Genomic DNA, 20,890 nt, shown 5'->3' on the forward strand with positions numbered 1-20,890 from the left:
TCCTCACCTGTTCACCTCAGTCCTCCTCACCTGTTCACCTCACTCCTCCTCATCCATTCACCTCAGTCCTCATTGGTTCACCTGAGTCCTCCTCATCCATTCACCTCAGTCTTCACCCGTTCACCTCAGTCCCCCTCACCTGTTCACCTCACTCCTCCTCACCTGTTCACATCAGTCCTCCTCATCCATTCACCTCAGTCCTCCTCATCCATTCACCTCAGTCCTCACCCGTTCACCTCAGTCCTCCTCACCTATTCACCTCAGTCCTCACTGGTTCACCTCAGTTCTCATACATTCACCTCAGTCCTCACCCGTTCACCTTAGTCCTCCTCACCTGTTCACCTCAGTCCTCACCTGTTCACCTCAGTCCTCACCTGTTCACCTCAGTCCTCCTCATCCATTCACCTCAGTCCTCACCCGTTCACCTCAGTCCTCCTCACCTATTCACCTCAGTCCTCACCCATTCACCTCAGTCCTCCCATTCACCTCAGTCTCCTCACCCCCACCTGGCTCTGTTCACCTTGGTCTCCTCACCCATTCACCTCAGTCCTCCTCACCTGTTCACCTCAGTCCTCATCCATTCGCCTCAGTCCTCACTGGTTCACCTGAGTCCGCCTCATCCATTCACCTCAGTCCTCCCATTCACCTCAGTCTCCTCACCCCCACCCTGCTGTGTTCACCTTGGTCTCCTCACCCGTTCACCTCACTCCTCCTCACCTGTTTACCTCAGTCCTCCTCATCCATTCACCTCAGTCTTCACCTGTTCACCTCAGTCCCCCTCACCTGTTCACCTCACTCCTCCTCACCTGTTCACCTCACCTCAGTCCTCCTCATCCATTCACCTCAGTCCTCATCCATTCACCTCAGTCCTCATCCGTTCACCTTAGTCCTCACCCGTTCACCTCAGTCCTCCTCAGTTATTCACCCCGATTCTCCTCACCTCTTCACCTTGGTCCTCCTTACCTGTTCACCTCAGTCCTCCTCATCCATTCACCTCAGTCCTCACCCGTTTACGTCAGTCCCCCTCACCCGTTCACCTCACTTCTCCTCACCTGTTCACCTCAGTCCTCCTTATCCATTCACCTCAGTCCTCACCCATTCACCTCACTTCTCACCTGTTCACCTCAGTCCTCATTTGTTCACCTCTGTCCTCCTCACTCATTCACCCTGGTTCTCCTCACCTGTTCACCTCGGCCATCTCACTCATTCACCTCACTCCTCCTCACCTGTTCACCTCAGTCCTCCTCATCCATTTACCTCAGTCCTCACCCGTTCACCTCAGTCCTCACCCGTTCACCTCAGTCCCCCTCACCTGTTCACCGCAGTCCTCCTCACTCATTCACCCCGGTTCTCCTCACCTGTTCACCTCCGCCTTCTCACCCGTTCACCTCAGTCTCCTCACCCCCACCCTGCTCTGTTGTTCACCTCGGTCTCTGAGACAGGACCAGACACAGAGGTGGCCGCTGGTGCAGCAGGGTCAAGGGGCAGCCTTGGCGCCAGCCTCTCAGGCTCTCGACCAGTCGTCCCCGGACCGGTCTCGATCTGTCAGTGCTTCCTTGGGTCCTTCTCCAACCGGCGTCCTTTTCAGCAGCAACAGGGAGGCTGCAGAGGCTTCCGGGCTGTGGAAGGCTTGACCAACAGAGCCAGGGGCTAGAGTCATGAGCGATCATAGCCACTGTCACTGAGAGGGCTTTCTGGGTCGTAGCCGCTGTGACTGAGCGGCTAGACCATAGACACTAGATCATAGACACTGTCGCCGAGGAGGCTTTCTAGATCATAGACACTGTCGCCGAGGAGGCTTTCTAGATTGTAGCCAGTGTCGCTGGGCGGGCTTTCTAGATTACAGCTGCTGTTGCTGACTGGGCTTTCTAGATCATAGACATTGTTGCTGAGCAGGCTTTCTGAGTTGTAGCCACTGTCGCCGAATGGGCTTTCTAGATCGTGGCCTCTGTCGCTGAGCGGGCTTTCTAGATTGTAGCCTCTGTCCCGAGCAGGTTTCTGGGTGGCAGCCTCTGTTGCTGAGCGGGCTTTCTAGGCTCAGTTACAGGCCACGTGCTCTGCATTCGCTGCCTCCTCTGCTTCTGCCCGCTTCTCTGGGGCTCACCCATCCTGCAGATGAGGGGCCGAGGGCTCAGAGGGAAGGGCCTGCGTATGCTGAATGCATCACTGTGTACACAGATCCCATGGTGAGGTGCACTCCCAGACCCCTGCTCGACCCCAAACCTGTCTTTACCGCCATCTAAAACGCCCAAGCCCCTTGTCTCCCAAGCCCTTTCATAGTCCGCTCTGCCCACCGCCCCCATTCTCATGGCCTCTGGTGCAGCCACAGGGCCTTGGTAATGGGGGACAGTTGGGGGGACTATCTTTTCGGGGTCTCCTCTGTGGCCCCATCTGCCGGGGAGGAAAGGTCACAGGGGCCCGTGTGGGGCGAGGCAGCATGAAGGGCTTTGCTGTGGGGACACAGGTCCAGGATGGGCTCTCGGCCACCCTGCGGCCTCCCGTCGGGTGTGCACAGCTAGGCCTGAACTTCCCGGCTGCAGGAGGCTGTCATTCCCAGACCCGCCATAGAGAGGCAGTGCAGGACAGGGCTTGAGGTCCCAGCCCAGGTGCTGCAGCTTCTGGGCTCAGCCTCCGCTCTGTCCACTGACAGATCCTGGCTTCTCTGCCAATCCCCCTGTGTTCAGCGGGGTGAGGATGGGAGGGTGAGGTGACAGTCAATCATCATGTCAGCCTGGCTGGGCCCTGGCACCCAGATATCTGGATGGACACCTGTGGGATGCGGCTGTGAACTACTTTTTCTGTGAAATTAATGTTAACTCAGTGGTCGTCTGGCTGTGGTGTGGGTGGGGCTCATCCACCCTGCGGAACGTCTTAAGAAAAAGACTGTGGTCCCCACGGAAGAGGGAATCCTGCTCTGCACTTGAACGGCAGCATCGACTCTCTCAGGTTCCCGACCAGTTCCCGAAAACCTCCCCCACTGTGATGTGTGTGTGTGTGTGTGTGTGGGTGGGTGGGTGGTCCTACAGCTTCTGCTCCGGGAGCCCCTCACCACTCCAGGTGTGGGGCTGCCCTCGGGGCTGGAGGCCGCGTGATGACCACAGGGTGGCGGTCGTGTGTCCTCACTGCCCGGTGCCGTCGCCTTCCGGTGGATGAGACATGTGGCTCCGAGTCAGCCCCCAGCAGGGGCGGGGGTGGGGTGGGGTCCGCTGTCCGCTGTTCTTATTATTAATCATCTCCTTCACTTTCTCAGACCTACTGTTTTCGACGTCTAAATCACTCGTCACCACCACCTCACGAGCTGACAGCTCTTGCCCCTGACTTTGAGACGCGAACCCTGGAACTCCCTTCCCGGAGCCTGTGTTGCCTGGGACAGGGGTGGCCAGGGTGGAATTGGGAGCACCTGGTTGCTCGCTCCCGGCCAGCCCTGCCTGCCCCACCCAGTCCCGGGGACGGATTCCTGGTGTTTCGGGGCTGTCTGCCGGCCATCTGCCTGGTGGGGACGTCGGAATCACCTTTTATAAACCTCTTCTATCGGTGATTCAGGATCGAGGAGTAGAAGTGCTTTCTGGGTTGAAAAACATCATGTGGGGTCTTTAGCTGGAAAACATTTTATTACAATTTTTTTTTTTAAGTCTATGTGGCCTCTTAAAAAGTCCCCTCGTTTTAACACGGTGTTTCCCGGGCCTGCCACGTTTCGCCTTCTAAAGCTTCATTTGCAGCCTCTTACCTAGGAAATGATGCAGTTGTTTAGTCTTTTGTAAGGAGCAAGCCTTTGGTCTAAGAAGAAGCATGGCTGGAAGAGATGGTGCTGCTGGGAGACCGGCCCCAGGCACGCGTGGAGGTGGGGCTCGTGGGAGAGGTGGGGCCTGCAGAGACCCGTCCTGAGGTTTGCGCTCCCAGAGCCGCGCAGGGCAGCATGGGAGCCACCAGTCACACAGATCATTTACATTTAAACTCATCCAGATAAAATGAAGAGTTCAGTTCTCCGAGTTCAGTTCTCCAGTCGCACCCACTGGAAGCGCTCAGGAGCCCACCGTGGTCCCTGTGCAGGGAGGGACTGCAGGGCGGGCATCTCCTCCCGCTGAGAAAGCTCCCGTGGGCGCAGCTCCCACTAAGGTTTGTAAATAAAGCTTCCCGGGATACAGCCATGCCCATGGTTTGTGGATCCCCTCTGCTGCTCTTTTTTTTTTTGATTGAGTCTTCCTCTGTCACCCAGGCTGGAGTGCAGTGGTGTGATCTCAGCTCATTGCAGCCTCAGTCTCTCAGGCTCCAACAGTTCTCCTGCCTCAGCCTCCTGAGTAGTTGGGATTACAGGTTCCCGCCACCATGCCTGGCTAATTTTTTAAAAAATATATTTTTAGTAGAGACAGGATTTCACCATGTTGGCCAGGCTGGTCTTGAACTCCTGGCCTCAAGTGAGCCACCACACCCGGCCTCCAGTGCTTTTGTGCTACAGTCTGGAGGTTCAGTTGCCACAGGGACCAGAGAGCCTGCGAAGCCCCAGATGCTTTTCATCTGGCCCTTGATGGAGAGCCTTTGCCGACCCCTGCCCTAAAGCACAGCTGTGAAATCCAGCTGGGTCACCTGCAAGGCAGTTGCATCACACCTGAGGACCACTGTAGGTGGTCATGTGGGGTGTTGGGGTGCTGGCCTTGCCATGTTGTGAGTGGCAGGTCTGGGCTGTGCTAAGGCAGTGGACATGGCAGGGTTTCTGTGCATAGCAGCAAAGGCGCCAGTCGTGGAGAGCATGGGGGGTGGGGAGGCAGGCAGGGAGCGGCCTCAGCACAGATGTCCTCAAGTGTGCCTGAACGTGCGAACCCGTGGGGTGTGTCCAGCCAGCGTGTGAGCAGTGTCTCCTTGGGCAGAGGTGCGTCAGGCCATGGGACTACCTGGGACCATTTCCTTTGGCTGGGGCACAAGGAGACGGAGGACCACATCGGAGCAGAAACCACCCCTGTGCCCAAGGAAAAGGACCACAGACTATTTCCAGAGAGACCAGGAATAGCAGGCCTCCGGGCCCACGGTCCCCAGGGGAAAGAGGCCATGATTTCCAATGGAAATCAGGTTCATCTCTGGAGAGCTGTGTCTAGAAAGTGCAGTTCACCAAACAGCATAAACTCCAGAAAAGGGAAGCTCACGCTTGGAATAAAAGTGAGGAGGGCGCTGAGCATCAATAGCAGAAGTCTTTGGAGCCAAAGCCACGCAAGGAGGCTGGCACTGGGGCGTGGGGCTTGGGCCTGCGCGGTTCTGGAAGGGTCTGTTCCAGCCGCCGAGGACTGGGCTCAGCTGATTGAGCACTGAAGACACAGGCAAGTTAGGGGTGGGGTGGGTTGTGGCAGTCCAGCCCTCTTCTCTGTGGGAGGACGATGGCCGGGTCCTCTGCAGCTCTTGCTGCGTAGACACTACTCAAAAGTAGCATCTTCTGAAAGGTGGTGAAATTCCTGGAGATGGTTTAACGGCAGACTGTGTGCTTTTGTGAATATACGAATGGTGGCCGGGCGCGGTGGCTTACGCCTGTAATCCCAGCACTTTGGGAGGCAGAGGTGGGCGGATCACCTGAGGTCAGGAGTTCGAGACCAGCCTGGCCAACATGGGGAAACCCGGTCTCTACTAAAAATACAAAAATAAGCTGGGTGTGGTGACATGTGCCTGTAATCCCAGCTACTCAGGAGGCTGAGGCAGAAGAATTGCTCTAACCTGGGAGGCGAAGGTTACAGTGAGCCGGGATGGTACCCCTGCACTCCAGCCTGGGTGACAGAGCGAGACTCCATCTCAAAAAACAAAACAAAACAAACAAACAAAAATCCAAAACCAGAATGGGGGAGTGGTGTCCTGACATGTATTCAGTTAAAATCTCAGGGAGGGCAGCAGATGCCCTGTCTGCAGTCATGTGTCTCTGAGCATGGCATCTCGACCCTCCCTGTAAGTGACTGTCTCAACTATGCACTTTTCCAAGTTCTCCTGCTGCTTATCTGTGGTCACTGCAGGGCTGGGGGATGCTTTGGGTCCCTTGGCCTCTGAACTGTGGTTCTCAGAGGACCCAGGGTTGGAACCTGTTCATCTGGACACAGTTGTTGTCTCATAGGGGCAGAGGGAACCTCCTCTGGAATCAGAGTGAGGAACTGGGAGGATCTTGGGCAGAAGGCCAGCTGTACCACTGTGTGTCAGCACTTCATCATGGTTTATGTTTTGGAAATCTAAGAGTCTGGGGTGTGGCTCTCAATCTTGTTTAGGTACCGGTTTCCCCCAGAGCACCAGAGGTGACCAGGGCCTGCTGCAAGATGGGGGGAGAGGGTTTGTGCATTTAACAACAGACCAGCTGGTTGAGAAACTCAAATTGCATGAGGAACTATACATAGTTCACTAATAGGTGACTTACTCTATGAACATGGAAGAGACGTTCCAGATAGCATACAGGTGTGACTTGATTCTAGTGCGAAGTTCCAATTCCTACTCATTGATAGAGCCCTTGGCCAGCAATTCTCTCTTTGTCTCTCTCTCTCTCTCTGTCTCTCACACACACACACACACACACACAGACACTGACTCACTGTGGATGTATCAAGCAGTGTCCTTCTGCAAAGCACTTTGTCAAGGTGGTTTGGGGACCAGCCTTGCCCTGGTCCTGACCCTGCTACCTGTGTTCTTCCATTACCCTGGTCTTGTTCTGTTCCTGGTACATGTGCTCTTAGTCATTGATGATACTGGTGATAGAATGCAATGCTCAGAGCCCTCTTGGTCTGTCTGCGACAAATTAACATTCAATCCTAAAACTGTACAGAGTTTGGGAAGTGGCTGGCTGTTGCCCTGGGTGTTCGGCTCTTGGTTGGTCCTGCCCAGACCCACAGGAGGTGGCACAGCTGCCACTTCTAGTTTCTGGAGCCACCTCTGAGCTCCCTAATGTTGCAGTGCTCCCCACTGCTCACACACACCCCTTCCCCTGAGGTGGTTCTAGTCTGCTCCCTCCCTGACCCCAAGTACAGAAGCTCTGTTTTTTCCTATTTGTGGCAAAATCCTGTCTTCCTTGTAGATGTCAGGATGTAGCTGGTTAACTCTGTTTCTAGATTAAAGATTCTCAAAATGTGGTTCTGGGATAAGTAGCAGCCCCATCCTCACTGAAAACAATGGGAAAACCTGGATAAAATGCAGATATGGATATTGAAAAACTTCCAAGATGGGCAGAACTTGAGTGGTCAAGATTAAGAGAGAAGGACATTTGTGGATGTGAGTTTTATATTCTGAGCTCATCACCCCCTTGAGGCATTTGCTAATTCTTATGCATCACAGACAGGTTGAGCAGCACGGCAGAAAGCAGTTGCTAGGAGGCTTTCAGCAATCTCCCAGGGCTGGGAAGAACAAATGTGAGTTGAGGGCTTCTTACACAGCCAGGGCTTCTGGTGCTGAGATCCCAGAAAGAAGAGGCATGTTCAGTGTAGTGAGTCCAACTAGCCAATCTGCTTGTGCCCCTAAAGCATTTCCTAAGTCCTCAGCTGTGCTGCTGGGGAGAAGGTCAGTAGAAAGTGGTAGCAGAGAGGCTGAGGAGCTAAAGAACTTTCAAGCAGTCTCCCAGTGTGAAAAATAAAAGTTGCATTTGAAGGGCCCTGGTAAATTCTCAGAGCTCTAAATTGGAACTCCCATAGGAACAAGGAAAAGTAGAAATAGACCAGGGGTTACAAAGACAAATCTAGTATTAAAACAACTTAATTAAGATGATCTGTCCTCACTCTAACTGGCTACCAGAACTAGATGTCTTTCAGAGTGTCTAGTTTTTCATCACGTGATGTCCAGCATTCCATCAAAAAGTACCAATCATATCAATAATCCAGGCAATAGAAACAGACTTCCGGATAATACAGATATTGAAGTTATCAAATACAGATTAGACATAACTGTGATTAATATATCCATAAAACAGATGACACAGTGGTGAACATCACAGATAAGTGGAATCCATGAAATAGAACCAAATGGAAATTCCAGGATTAAAATATATAGTAATTAAAACAATTATGATGATTAAATGATTAGCCAAAGCTGAAGAGAGATTTAGTGATCTGGATGTAGGTCAGGAGAAAATATTCAGATTAAAATAAAAGAGAACAAAGAATGAAAAATAAAAAGTATAAGAAAAACGTGGGACACAGCACAAACATCGAACATGCGTAATTGGAGGAAAGAAGAAGAGAGAGAGAAAAAAGGCACAGAATATTTGAAAAGACAGAATTTTTCAGAACTTAATAAATAAGCCATGGGTTCAAATATCACCATAAACCCCAGACGGGATAAATGCAGTGAAAACACAGCTAGGAACATCATTGTGAAAATGCTGAAATGAAAAGGCAAAGAGAAATGATTAACATTAGCCAGAGGTAGAAAGACACGTTACTGTCCAAGGAGCAGAAATAACACAAAGAGCGACAGCAGATTCCCCAGGAGAAATGATGGAGGTCAAAAGACAATGGAAAAGAAAGTCAGCTAATCTAGAGTGTACGTCTAGTGAAAACATTCTTCAAAACATGAAGGTAAAGATATTTTCAGAAAAATAAAAACCTAAGAATTTTCCCAGTAGGCCTACACTAAAATACTAAAAGGAGTTAGTTGGCAGGAATATACTGATAGCCAGAAGCATTAAAAATGCACAATGGAATGAAGAACAAATAAAAGAGTAAATATGTGAATAAATCCAAAACAAATATTAAGTGCATAGACCTAAGTATAATATTTTGAAGCATTTAAAATATATGTAGAATTAAAATTTGTGACAAAAATAATGCAAAAAATGGTAAGTGGAGTTAAGTATTCCCCTTGCGTTATTCAGGAAATGGTAAAAGTACTAATTTTAGGTTATAGGAAGTCCAAGATGCATGCTGTAGTAGTCTCTAATATAACCTTTAAAATAATATTAAAAATACATAATCCATGATCTAATAGAGGTGGAAATTGAATGAAAAAAAACTTGCTCAATCCAAATAAAGTGAAAGAAAAGAAAAGTTAGGAAGTGGTTAAAAGTATTAATTTTAGGTGATGGTAAGTCAAGGATATATATTGTAGTCTCTAATATAACCTTTAAAACAATATTAAAATACATGATGATCTAATAGAGGGGAAAATGGAATGAAAAAACACTTGCTTAATCCAAATAAAGTGAAAGAAGAAAAAAATGAGGCATGTGAGACAAATAGAAAATAAATAGTGACTTCATAGATACAAACCCAGCTATAGGACTACTTATATTTCACAGAAAAGGATGAAATATGCCGATTAAAAGACAAAAGGACTGGATTTCTAAAAATATGCTCCTATATATTACCTAAAAAAAAAATATATATATATATATATACACACACACACACACACACATATATATATTAAATATAACACTACAGTGAAGTTTAAAGTAATAGGATGGAAAATGATATACCATGCAACCTTTACCAAGAGAAAGTTAGTGTGGCTATGTTAATACCAGACAAAATGAATATAAGGCAAGAAGAAATACTACAGATAAAGAGGAATATTTCATAACAATAGAGGCTGAAATCCACCAGAAAGACAATTTAGTCTGTAGGACCCTAGCAACAAAGCTTTGAAACATACAAAGGAAAATAGAACTAAAGAAACAAATCACTTGCATTCAGAGTGGGGTTTTTTCCTCACCTCTTTTAACATTTGATGACTGAAGAGCAATGAGTAAGGAGATATTTTAACCACACAATTAACAAACTTGACTCGACTGACTCTATGGGATCCCACCCCCCAAAACTGCAGAATACACCATCCTCCCAAGTTCCAAATGGAATTTTTACTAAAATTGGCTGTATGTTTGGCCATAAATCAACTCTCAAAAAATTTCAAAAAACTGAAATCATACAGTGTACATTAATATGTTTCACCATTGCCTCCCACCCATAACATATAATAGGGGACCACTCTGGCTACAGTTCCCACCTGGGTGGCAGAGCCCCCCTGACGCTCACCCACCCCTGCTCTGGCACCTTTGGGACACTTTTTTCCTGGAATGCCCATCCTAGTACATGTGGGCGATCACTTCCCCCTCACAGGCACGTCTTTAACACCCCTGTAAGCCAGTTCATCACTTGCCAGGGGGTAGCTATTATTAACATTGATGTTTTTCCTCATCAGCTTAGTTCCTGACTCTGTCTTAAGCCTCCTAGGAACAGCGACGGTGGGTCCCATACAGCAAGAGGGGCGTGCTTGAGCCCTGCACAGCGGTCGTCAATCTGGAGACCCAACGTGTTCCCTTGGCTGTTTTCAGTGCCATCCCTGAGACAGGGAATATTTTGATGTGATCAAACTATTAAATGAAACGTCCAGCTTTTGAAGACTGTGTAATCAGGGATCTCATGTGGTCAGGACAGAGGACAGAGAGTGATCAAATCAATGACACTTTTTATGTTTTGTCTTCTCTGGGTCAGCACTGCTCTGCCAAGGGGGACAAACCCTGCAAGGCCCTGCTTGGAAAACGATGATGCCGTTGACGATTAAAACATCCAGTAGCAAGGGCCTGGCCTGGGGCACGGTGTCAGGTCCGCAGCAGGCCACGTGACGGTCTGGCAGTGAGTGAGCCACTGAATACCGCTGAGCCCCAGGCCCACTCATGTGGAGTGGAGGCGACACTTGCCTCCCGGCCTTGCTGTGAGGACTTGGTGGCCCACTGTGCATGGAAACAACTTATAAACCACAGAGTTCGCTAAAAATGCTTTGTGAGATCCATGCACAAAACAGAAAAATAAAAACTGCAAGCACACAAAGGAAGGAGAAGAACTACGCTGTCCCTGTATTATTAGAGAGGCTGCAACGTGGTTTAGTAGACACAGGATAGCATTGGGCATCAGAAATAACCATCCTGCCCTGCCACCGACTTACTGACTAGCAAGTCATGTGTCCTCGCTGCCTCGGTTTCCTCATCTGGAATTGAGGGATTGCATGAAAGGCCTCAAAGGGCCATTCCGACACAAGCGTTCTCTGATTCCAACCCCTCAGTCCTCTGCAGTTGCCTTGAAGACACCATAGAAAGAGGGCATAGGATGTTTGCATCTCTTAGGAGGGAGCACAGTCAGCAGCCACAAGTACAATGGCAGCATCTGATTCTGTTTCCAGCTGCCTTTGAAAATGGTGTTATTAATAGAAAGGACACCAATCCACTGCTAAACTGCGTAAAAGGCACGGAAGTCCTCTGTCCAGGATCGTTCTCAAACGCGATCCATGAGCTTCTCCAAGCCTGGCTGCCTTTCTAGAGAAGTGGGAAAATCATATTTTATCCTGAATCTTTCCAGATGGTCACCTCAATGAGTCCAACAGAGCTTGCAGCCCATTCACCATCAGAATCAGTTTGGATAAGAAAAGTTGCCCAAGATGTGTCCTGGTCACCCCCAGCCCCTACCCCCAGCTAATGCTGTAGGTCACACACACCACCTGGAGCAAACCTTCACCTTCCACAACACACAGTCCCAGCCAGCATTCCCAAGCTTGGCAAACGTTCTGAAGCAATGAGGCTTCGTGTGTGTGCATGTGTTGTGTGTGTGTGTGTTGCATGTGTGCATGTTGCACATGTGTGCATATTGTATGCATGTGCATTGCATGCGTGCACATGTTGCATGTGTACGTGTTGGATGTGCATGTACATTGCATGTGTGTGCATGTTGCATGTGTGCGTGTTGTGTTGTATGCATACATATGTATGTCCATGTGTGCATGTTGTATGTGTGCACGTGTTATATGTGCATGTGTGTTGTGTATGCGTGTGTTATATGTGTGCTTGTGTGTTTTGCAAGGCATGGCAGCAGGGAAGAGACTCTCAGGCCTTCGTAGTCTCTGTTCCTCATGGATGAATTCTTTATGTGCTCTGAGATTATGTTATTTGTAGACAGAATATTCTGATGCTCTTATTTCCAGACTCAATATGTTTTTTTGTTTCTTGTTTTCTTTTTTTTTTAATTTTAATTTTTATTTATTTATTTTTTTGAGACGGAGTCTCGCTCTGTCACCCAGGCTGGAGTGCAGTGGCCAGATCTCAGCTCACTGCAAGCTCCGCCTCCCGGGTTTACACCATTCTCCGGCCTCAGCCTCCCGAGTAGCTGGGACTACAGGCGCCCGCCACCTCGCCCGGCTAGTTTTTTGTATTTCTTAATAGAGACGGGGTTTCACCGTGTTCGCCAGGATGGTCTCGATCTCCTGACCTTGTGATCCGCCCGTCTCGGCCTCCCAAAGTGCTGGGATTACAGGCTTGAGCCACCGCGCCCGGCTCTTTTTTTTTTTTTTAAACCCAAATCCCACGCACCCTGTGGTTTAACACTTAAATAAACCAACTCCAATTGGGAGTGTGTGAATAAACAATTTTCCTTTATGCGGAATGGTTCAGAGAACGTGGGCATGTGCACACAAGTGCCCTGTTCCAGAGGCTGGTGCGTGGGCGTTCTAGCAGGCTCGTCTCCTGTGCAGGGGCTCTGGGGCCGTGGCCTCACTGACTGTCTCGGCTCCTCCTCTGAGAGCTGGTCCTCTGCTGCTCGTTACGGAAAATGTTTCCTGTGTAGAAAGAGGAGATTTTGAGCCTGGCAGTGTGTGGTATGAGGGAGATGGGGACACCGGCAGGATCAAGGGACACCAGGGGACAGGAGGAACTGAGCCCTCAGTTATGGAGGGAGGGGAGAGCCCTGCGGATGTATCTGAGGCAGGAGGACAGAGGGGGTGCTGGCTGCGTCGGGCTGCCTTTGGCTCTCCCCGCAGGGCCACTGTGTCCAGAGTAATTTCCCCTGCATTCTCCCTCAAAACCCATCGACAACTCCAAGCTTGGCAGGGCTGGGCCGGTCCTCCTCCTCCTCCCCTCACAGTGGCCGGCTGTGGATCTCATTCCTGGGATGTCAGTACCAGGAGGTGGGGGACTCCTGGTTCTTCACTGTCCAGCATTGCCAGGGCTCTGGAAGTCCCCACAGTCACCTCTGGGGCTTCTGTTGCTGATGACCACACCTAGAGGTGCTGGTGACGGACAGGAGCTTCATCAGTGGAGAGGCCCCATCTTTTGCTGTCTGAGTTATAGGAGAATTTGTGGTTCTCCCTGCAGAACAGTCAGGTCCCAGGGAACTGGAGCCTTGACAAGGTCAATCATGAAATTGTATCAGAAGCAGCAGAGGTTGTCCTGGACAATGGCACGGTCTGGGAAATTGGCCGTAGCTTGAACAACCGCTCACTGCCCTTTCCACACTGTGTGTGCTGGCCTGGTCCCTGCTGCTGGGGGCATGTGCCGACCTTGTGGCCTGGGGTTTCGTGGTCTGACTGGGGACTGACACTGGCCTGGCAAAGTTGGAAGGTGCTCCAGATGGAAGGTCTCAGGCTGCGTGGACGGGCATGTGCTGCAGGGTATGGGGGGAGGGTCTGGGCACACTGGGCCGCCATGTGAATCAGGGATGCCAGGAGGACAGGAGGGCTGTCAGCCTCACCCAGGACTGGCTCCCAGGTGTTCTGGAAAGCTCCGAGGAGAAGCCTTGGGCCAGGGGCAGAAGCCACAGGATCTGCATGGCCAACTCTTAGCAGGCGGGCAGTGGTGGAGCTGTGTGAACAGGGAGTGAAGAAGGGCTGGACTGGGGGTCCTCACCCTATGAGAGGGTAGGGGGCTTCCTGATCGGGGTGTGGGGGCCCTTCCTGGGCCTGTCACAAAGGAGCAGGCTCCTGCCACTACGTGGTTGGGACCCTTGTGTGGGTGGGTGGCGGCAGTCTTGTGAGTCCTGATTATTGGGAAAAGGGGGACTGGTCCCCTGCTCCGTTCAGCTGAAAAGGGAGAGCACTCCCTCACTGACAAGGGCCTTGACTCCTTGAATTGGACTTGTCCGGTCAGGTGTCCACCCATCAACGGCTGGACAGGGGCTCCTGTGGAGCTCAGGTGGGTCCACCTGGGGGCTGAGCTCACCTGCTCTCCCTGGAGCTGCCTGGTGACACACCTGTCCCTTGAGCAGGAAAAAAAATCCCCAAATGAGAAAGACATTTATCTGTTATTTCCAATCTACCTGAAGGTCTTCCAATATTTTGAAGGATTTTGTCCAGAAAGGATAGATTTTCATACTGAGTGTTCTTTGAATTCGTCGTTTCTGTGGGGAAAACAATAAGTACAATGATCACGCTTTGTAAATAATTAAGGCATGATTCCACGTTTTCGTTTAACTTCAGGGAGCCGTACGCGCTGAGCAAAGCACCCACGCACAGAGCAGGCGAGGTGAGGTGCCGCGGCTTCTCGAGACACAGCCTCAGGCGAGGCCATCAAAAACCTTTCCTCCAACAAGCCCCAGAAAGTGTGGCTTGGTGCCCAAGCGATGAGTGGAGTCCTACATCTTTGTGCTTTCTCTGTGTTTTCTCTTTACATTCTTAGGAGACGCTAGCATAGAAGTATTCTGTCCACTGTGTCCTAAGGGCTCCCCACCGCCGGTGGTGAGCAGGGCTCCCTTCTGTGGATCTGACACTCATGGTCACTTGAGCCACAGTCCTTGGACCCGGACACAGGTTTTACAGACACTGAATTTTCCCCACGTCTCTTCCTGTCCAGCCCTTTCTACCAATAACTGTGCTGTGTGGTCCCCGCTGCTCAGGGAGAGGTGCAGGCAGTGTGGGGTGGCATCGGTCCAGCAGCGGCTCCAAGTCCCCCCAAACCGGCCCTGGTCACTGCAGCTGGTGGGTTGGGGGCTCCCTTTGAAGCAGCCCCCAGCCTGGGAGGTGCCCTTTCCTAGTGGGGGGCACCCTGCAGAGAACCCTAATCCCCTTCCTTTATTTACTCTTCTTACTCTCAAAGTACGCCAGGAGGCCCCACCTCTCTTTAGTTCTTCCAAAACTCTGTGCAGGTGCAACGTGGAACCCTTAAAAATACTGTTTGGTCATCTGCATTTTGTGAATGCATGAATAATGACTACTGTTGACGGGCCTGGCCCCTCAGTCTCATTTCTTGGAAACAAGAACCCCTTATGTATACCTGCTGAGCACCTAGCAGGCTCAGCAGGGATTGCAGAGTAAATGAGTCTCTTGTTAACATTAATGTTACAGGAAATGAATGATTATTACATGAATTTATATATGTCCCATGGGATACTTAGATTTACCAGGTCCTAAAGTCTTAAACTGAAGTTTAGGCACAGTCAGTATGTCAGGAATGATACTATGGACCACAAAGCTTTTCCTACTCCCAGAAGTCACGGATTACATGGGGAAGTTGGGTTTTCCGGCAACAAAGAAGGGAGGGTAGTTACAGATCTATTTTCCTCTTAATCCATTTTACATTAAGAGGAACGTGGATCTGCAAACATTCATTAAAGGCTGCGGGCATCCCTAAAGGCTGCTTCAGGCTTTAAAAACATTTATCTAAATTAATATTAGGTGTTCAGTTTATATATTTAATAAGGATACAAGCCCATGGAACAATTTTTAAGGTTTAGAAAAGACATTCAGTGAAACATCAGGCTGTTTCCGGTGGTTGGCCCTCACTACCAGTTTCCTCCTGGAGGCTACCACTGTGACCCACTTTCCTGTGTATCTTTCCAGGGGTAACCTACACCGGAGAGATTGCTGCCAATTTCGTACTCAAAATGAATTCGCACAGTGCTTTTTCAGAGAAGAGTCCTTAGAAAATTTTGGCAGATAATTCAGGTTACGTATGTGGAAACGTATGTAATTCATCATTTAATACAAAACATTTTATCTTAAATTTGCTTATTTGTAGAGTGTACTCTCTAGCCCTTGAGAGTCCCAGGGAAGCGTATAGGATGCTAACATTTCCCCGTTCCCCATGTATGTGTGGTTTTATTCGACCGTAGGGCACGTGGTGAAGCCCGTGGGTAATACTTAGTCTTCATGTGTAGACGAGGCCTCAGTGAGGCAAAGCACCTTCCTAAGATCACTGAGGTTGTATGCGGCCGAGCTGGGAGAACCCAGAGGCCATCACCCGAGTCCTCGCTTTTCCTTCCAGAGTTGAAACGCAGAGCTTTTCACAGTTCCAGGATTCTCAATGGAACCACATGGGTAAAAATCTAGTATTTGAATTTTTAATGTCTGGAAAGGATGGAGTAACAAGGATGAGACTTATACTCCCAATTTAATTAAAAAACAAGAAAAAATATATGAAACAGTGATTTCCCATATATCAGAGAACAAGCAGCAAAGGCCAGTGATCCACTGAGAGATGGAAAGCAGCTGAGTGCAGCCCTAGGATTGCTTCAGGCATTGTCTGGGGAGTTTCCAGGGCAGCATTAGGAGTGAGAACTTAGGCAGAGCCCAGTGATCTCAATAGGCTGAGGGGTTTGGAGAGGTCAAAGTAGCTAGAGTTCAAAGGACAGAGTGAGAGATACACACACACAAACACATACACACAGAGAAAGAGAACATCTTGCAGAGACCTATGGAGAACAGCTTGTGAGTGCAAGCTCCCTGGTGCCTGGGGCCTTTGGATTTTTCAGATGCATGTGATATCCCACACTTGGCTATGAAAAAATTCAGTGGTTACTTCTTACCCACTTGTATGGTGGTGACCTGTTTTTCTCCTGCTTGACCAAAAACGAGAAAGCTCATGTGTTCCAGCTCTGTTTGGGTAGCCTTGCCTTTCTTTTGAATTCTGCCTAGTTAACTACCCTGCTACTAGAATGTTCTTATGGGCTCGAGGAAAGCCTTGGTTGATGATCCCACTTTTTATTATTAGGGTGACAGTAGCATTTTTGTTTTTTTTTTGAAACAGAGTCTTGCTCTTGTCACCCAGGCTGGAGTGCAGTGGCATGATCTCAGCTTACTGCAACCTCCGCCTCCTGGGTTCAAGTAATTCTCCTGCCTCAGCCTCCCAAGCAGCTGGAATTACAGGCACCCACCACTGCGACTGGCTAGACAGTAACAGTTTTTTTTTTTTTTTTTAACAGCATTCTAAGTGGAGGTAGAGAACCTGAAACATACTTATGTCGAATGCTGTATCAGAGTGTTCAATTATCAGAAGTTCTTGAAGTCTAGCAATGCTGTTATCTTGCCTGCTGCTTATTATCCATGGCGTATTGCTTCCCATCAGTTAGTGTTTTGAATTATAAGCTCACCTTTGGCAGAGCTGTTGTCTGTGAAAATCCTGTGAAGCCCAAGTTAAGGGAATCGTTCTTTACATCAAGTGTGTATTTGCTTCCACCAAGTGCCCTCTGACCCGGGGTGTAACCACATGAGACTTCCTGTCATGCTGGTTTCACAGATGAGCTATTCCAGAATACACAGAACTTGAAGTCCCCATGTGGTGCAGGCTGACACAGACGGATTTCCATTTCCCTGTGCTGGTAGATGGTTTTTTATCTACACTATCCTTTTACTGAGGGTGTAGTCTTGTTAGCAGTCATAGCATTATTCAGGGATTTAATTTGCAACACTTTTCTTCCCTAGGCCTCATCTTCTGCAAATAAACTCTAACAGCCAAATTTCTATATTTCATAAAGGAAAATCACAGTTGAGGATTGTTCTGCAATTAGATCTGTAACTTACTGCTCTGGATTTTAATTCTCTCTTGGTTTTCTAGCCCTGAAGATTTCCTTTACTTTGCTGTCAGATCATAATAGACATTTAAAAATGTTTATTATGTTTTATCTAGAATTTGTAAAGATTTTCAACTTATATAGTTTTCAACATTGGCAAACACAAATAAGTAAATTGAATCTTCTAAGTCCTTTGATTTGATTTCCATGTGACTAAAGACTATGGCAGCTGCCTAGGCCTGTGTCTCCCAATATTTCCTCAAAAAATGACACAGAAAAACAGGAAAGAAAAATAAGATTACACAAAACTAGACATTCAGGCATAACCTAACTATAAGATACTCAAATATCAAAATAACAGTAAGTAAAAAATAAAAAATAAAAATTTCAAAGTTATAGTGAAGAATCTTTGCTCCTGCCCTACATCCACTCCATGCAACATTTATTGATGACCAATGGCAGGTGAGATAAAACAGTGAGAAAAGTGAGTTAGAAAAAGCCTAACATTGATCTGAAAACTCTATCAGAATAAGCAAGTCCACTGTAAGACTGAAAATACTAAATATGGGTCCTGGTAAATCAGAGAAAGGTCTACAGAGAAGGAACTTAAAAAGCACATGTGAATTTTATGTATCAGTCTTCAAAATACATAACACCTGAGAAACAGAAAAAGACCCCCCCCCCCAAAAAAAAAGAAAAAGAAAAAAAAAGGAGTCGGCTGCCTTTAGAAATTGAAGGACAAAAGACAAAAGTAGGAAAAGGGGAACATGTATGGTCCTGTGAGATTATAAAAAAACCAAAAAATTCAGAGGATACACTTATTTTTCTGGTACCAAAGCAATCAAAATATTCACTAAGAATCAGTATTTTTCTATACTGATATAACTTAAATGAAAACTGAATAAAAGGTAGAAAAGTAAGGCAGAAAAACAAGAAAATGTAATGAAATAAAGAGATAAGTAAAACATGAATGAGGAAATAATAGCAAAAGTATAATAGAGGCAAAGAAGAAATAACATCTGTATAATTGGTGTAATTGAAGAAAGCAGCATTAACTATGGTATAGAACTAATATTTAAAGTTATAATTAAGATAACTTTATAGAAAAATAATAGGTGAGTCTAATTTTGAAAGGATCCATTTTGTATCTGGGAAAATTAATACCAAGATGTATCCTAGTTAAAACATTAGATTTCGAAGATAAAACAACCAAAAAAGCAAGGCAACAATGAAGCAGCATTCTCTATCAACTCAATGAAAAAACAAAGTGTAAACCAAGGATTTTATATCCATCTAAGTGTCTGTCAAACATCAATTTAAACATACAAGAGTCTAAAGATTTGTCCGTAGCACATTCTTCAGTAATCTGCTACAGGATGAACTTCATCAAACCAAAAGTTAACTGGACAAGTTAACTTCAACAAGAACAGTGATGGTGAAGGTGGATACACACACAAACACACACACAACTCATAATCATATATGTAAATGATTGAAACATAAGTGAGACTGGAAAACTAATATGCAAATGCTATATGTATTGACAAAATAGAAGTGATAAAACTAAACTATGGGAAGGGATAAGGGAGATGAAGAGGAAAATAGAAACTTATTGATGTTGATGCCTAATTGAATCAATTAGGCAATGATTAATAGTTAAAGTACACCATTAAAAACTGATAAACCAGGGGCTGGGCATGGTGGCTCATGCCTGTAATCCCAGCACTCTGAGAGGCCGAGGCAGGTGGATCCCTTGATGTCAAGAGTTCAAGACTAGCCTGGCCAACATGGTGAAACCCAGTCTCTACTAAAAACACAAAAATTAGCCAGGCGTGGTGGCAGGTGCCTATAATCCCAGCTACTTGGGAGGCTGAGGCAGGGGAATCTCCTGAACCCAGGAGGTATAGGTTGCGGTGAGCCGAGATCATGCCACTGCACTGCAGCCCAGGTGACAGTGACAGTCTGTAACAACAACAACAACAACAACAACAACAACAGACAATCCAGAAAGTGGAGCAAGATAGCTAAATATTACCCTCCAGCGACTGACCCCTGTAGGAACATAAAATTGAACAACTATGCATGCAAGAAAGCACCTTTACAAGAACTGAAAAATCAGATGAGTGATCATAGTACCTAGTTTTAGCATAATAACAAGAAAAGACACATTGAAGAAGGTAGGAAGGACAGTGTAGTATTGCCTACACCACCCTGCCCCAATACCAAGCAGCACAGTGCAGAGAGAGAATGTGTGCTTCAGGGAGGGAGGGAAGTGAGTGTGGGACCTTGCATTGTAGCTCAATGCTGGCCTCACCACAGTGGAACACAGCACCTGGCAGAATTCTGTGGTCCTTGATTCCAGGCCAGTGCCCACAGAGGGACTATTTAGACCCACCCCAGGCCAGAGGAGAATCACTGCCCTGCAGGATGAACCTGAGTCCTGCCCTGCTTCACCACTGGCTAGCTAAAGTGGCCATAGGTCCCAAATAAATTTCAGTGCCAGCAGGGCTATAGTGACCACAGTCCTTCGGTGAACCCTGTGGTGCTGCACTGGTCTGGGAGGCAGAAGGCTTGGGATGCAACCCAATTTAACACCAGATGCAGGGGCCATAGGAGTGCCCACATCACAACTCTCTCAATTCCAGGCACTGTAGCTTAGAGAGTGACTCCTTCTCGGGAGAAGGAGAGAAAAGAGTACAGGGTCCTTTGCACTGGAACCTAGCACAAACCCTGCCACAGAAAAACCACGCTGGGAAGAACCCCAAAGATCCTGATTCCAGGCTATTCTGCCAGACAACATTTCTAGGCCGACCCAAGGCTGGAAGACCGTAATACCACTCTGGTATGATGGTCCTGAGTCCTGACTGGCTTCACCACTGGCTGACTAAAGTGACCTGGAGCCTCGAATAAACATCAATGGCAGTAAGGCAGTAGCAGCTGCAGGCCTTGGATGAGCTCTGGTGCTGTGCTTGTCTGGGCAGCTGTGGGACTTTGGGTGAGACCCAGCATAATGCCAGCTGTGGCAGCCATGAGAGTGCTTGTATCACTCCTCTTCCAACTCCAGCCAGCTCAGTGTGGAGAGAGACTCCGTCTCTATGGGGAAATGGAGGGAAGTGAGTGAGGGACTTTGAGAGCCCAGAGAATTCTCCCTGATTTTCCCCAACTGCATCAGAGCTGGGTATCTAGGAGGTTGCAAGAGACTTGCAGTGTAACTGGACTTAGGATGCTCTGTAGTGCAAAAATGGCTGCAGTGACCACAGGCTTAGGGAACTCAACAGTCAGTCAGTCTCCTTTGAATCCATGAAAGGTCCCCTGAAGGATGGATACAAACAAAGCCCATGTGATGACTGGAATAAATATCTAACTTTTCAGTGCTCAGGCACCAATGAACATTCAGAAGC

At 48.0% G+C, this 20,890-nt stretch overlaps 1 protein-coding gene across 1 annotated transcript in view; it reads right to left on the reverse strand.

The window, feature by feature from the left end:
* Positions 1 to 12,343: 12,343 nt before the first annotated feature.
* SPACA7 (sperm acrosome associated 7) overlaps positions 12,344 to 20,890 on the reverse strand; it is a 29,618-nt gene continuing 21,071 nt past the window's right edge. The window contains exons 6-7 of the mRNA XM_011979445.1: positions 14,022 to 14,102; positions 12,344 to 12,546 (exon numbers count right to left, since the gene is read on the reverse strand). Coding sequence (XP_011834835.1) covers positions 12,482 to 12,546; positions 14,022 to 14,102 — 146 coding nt within the window. The 3' untranslated portion in view covers positions 12,344 to 12,481. The remainder of the gene's footprint in view (positions 12,547 to 14,021; positions 14,103 to 20,890) is intronic.

This window comes from Mandrillus leucophaeus, unplaced genomic scaffold (genome assembly GCF_000951045.1).
Source record: "Mandrillus leucophaeus isolate KB7577 unplaced genomic scaffold, Mleu.le_1.0 Scaffold201, whole genome shotgun sequence".
NCBI lineage: Eukaryota > Metazoa > Chordata > Mammalia > Primates > Cercopithecidae > Mandrillus > Mandrillus leucophaeus.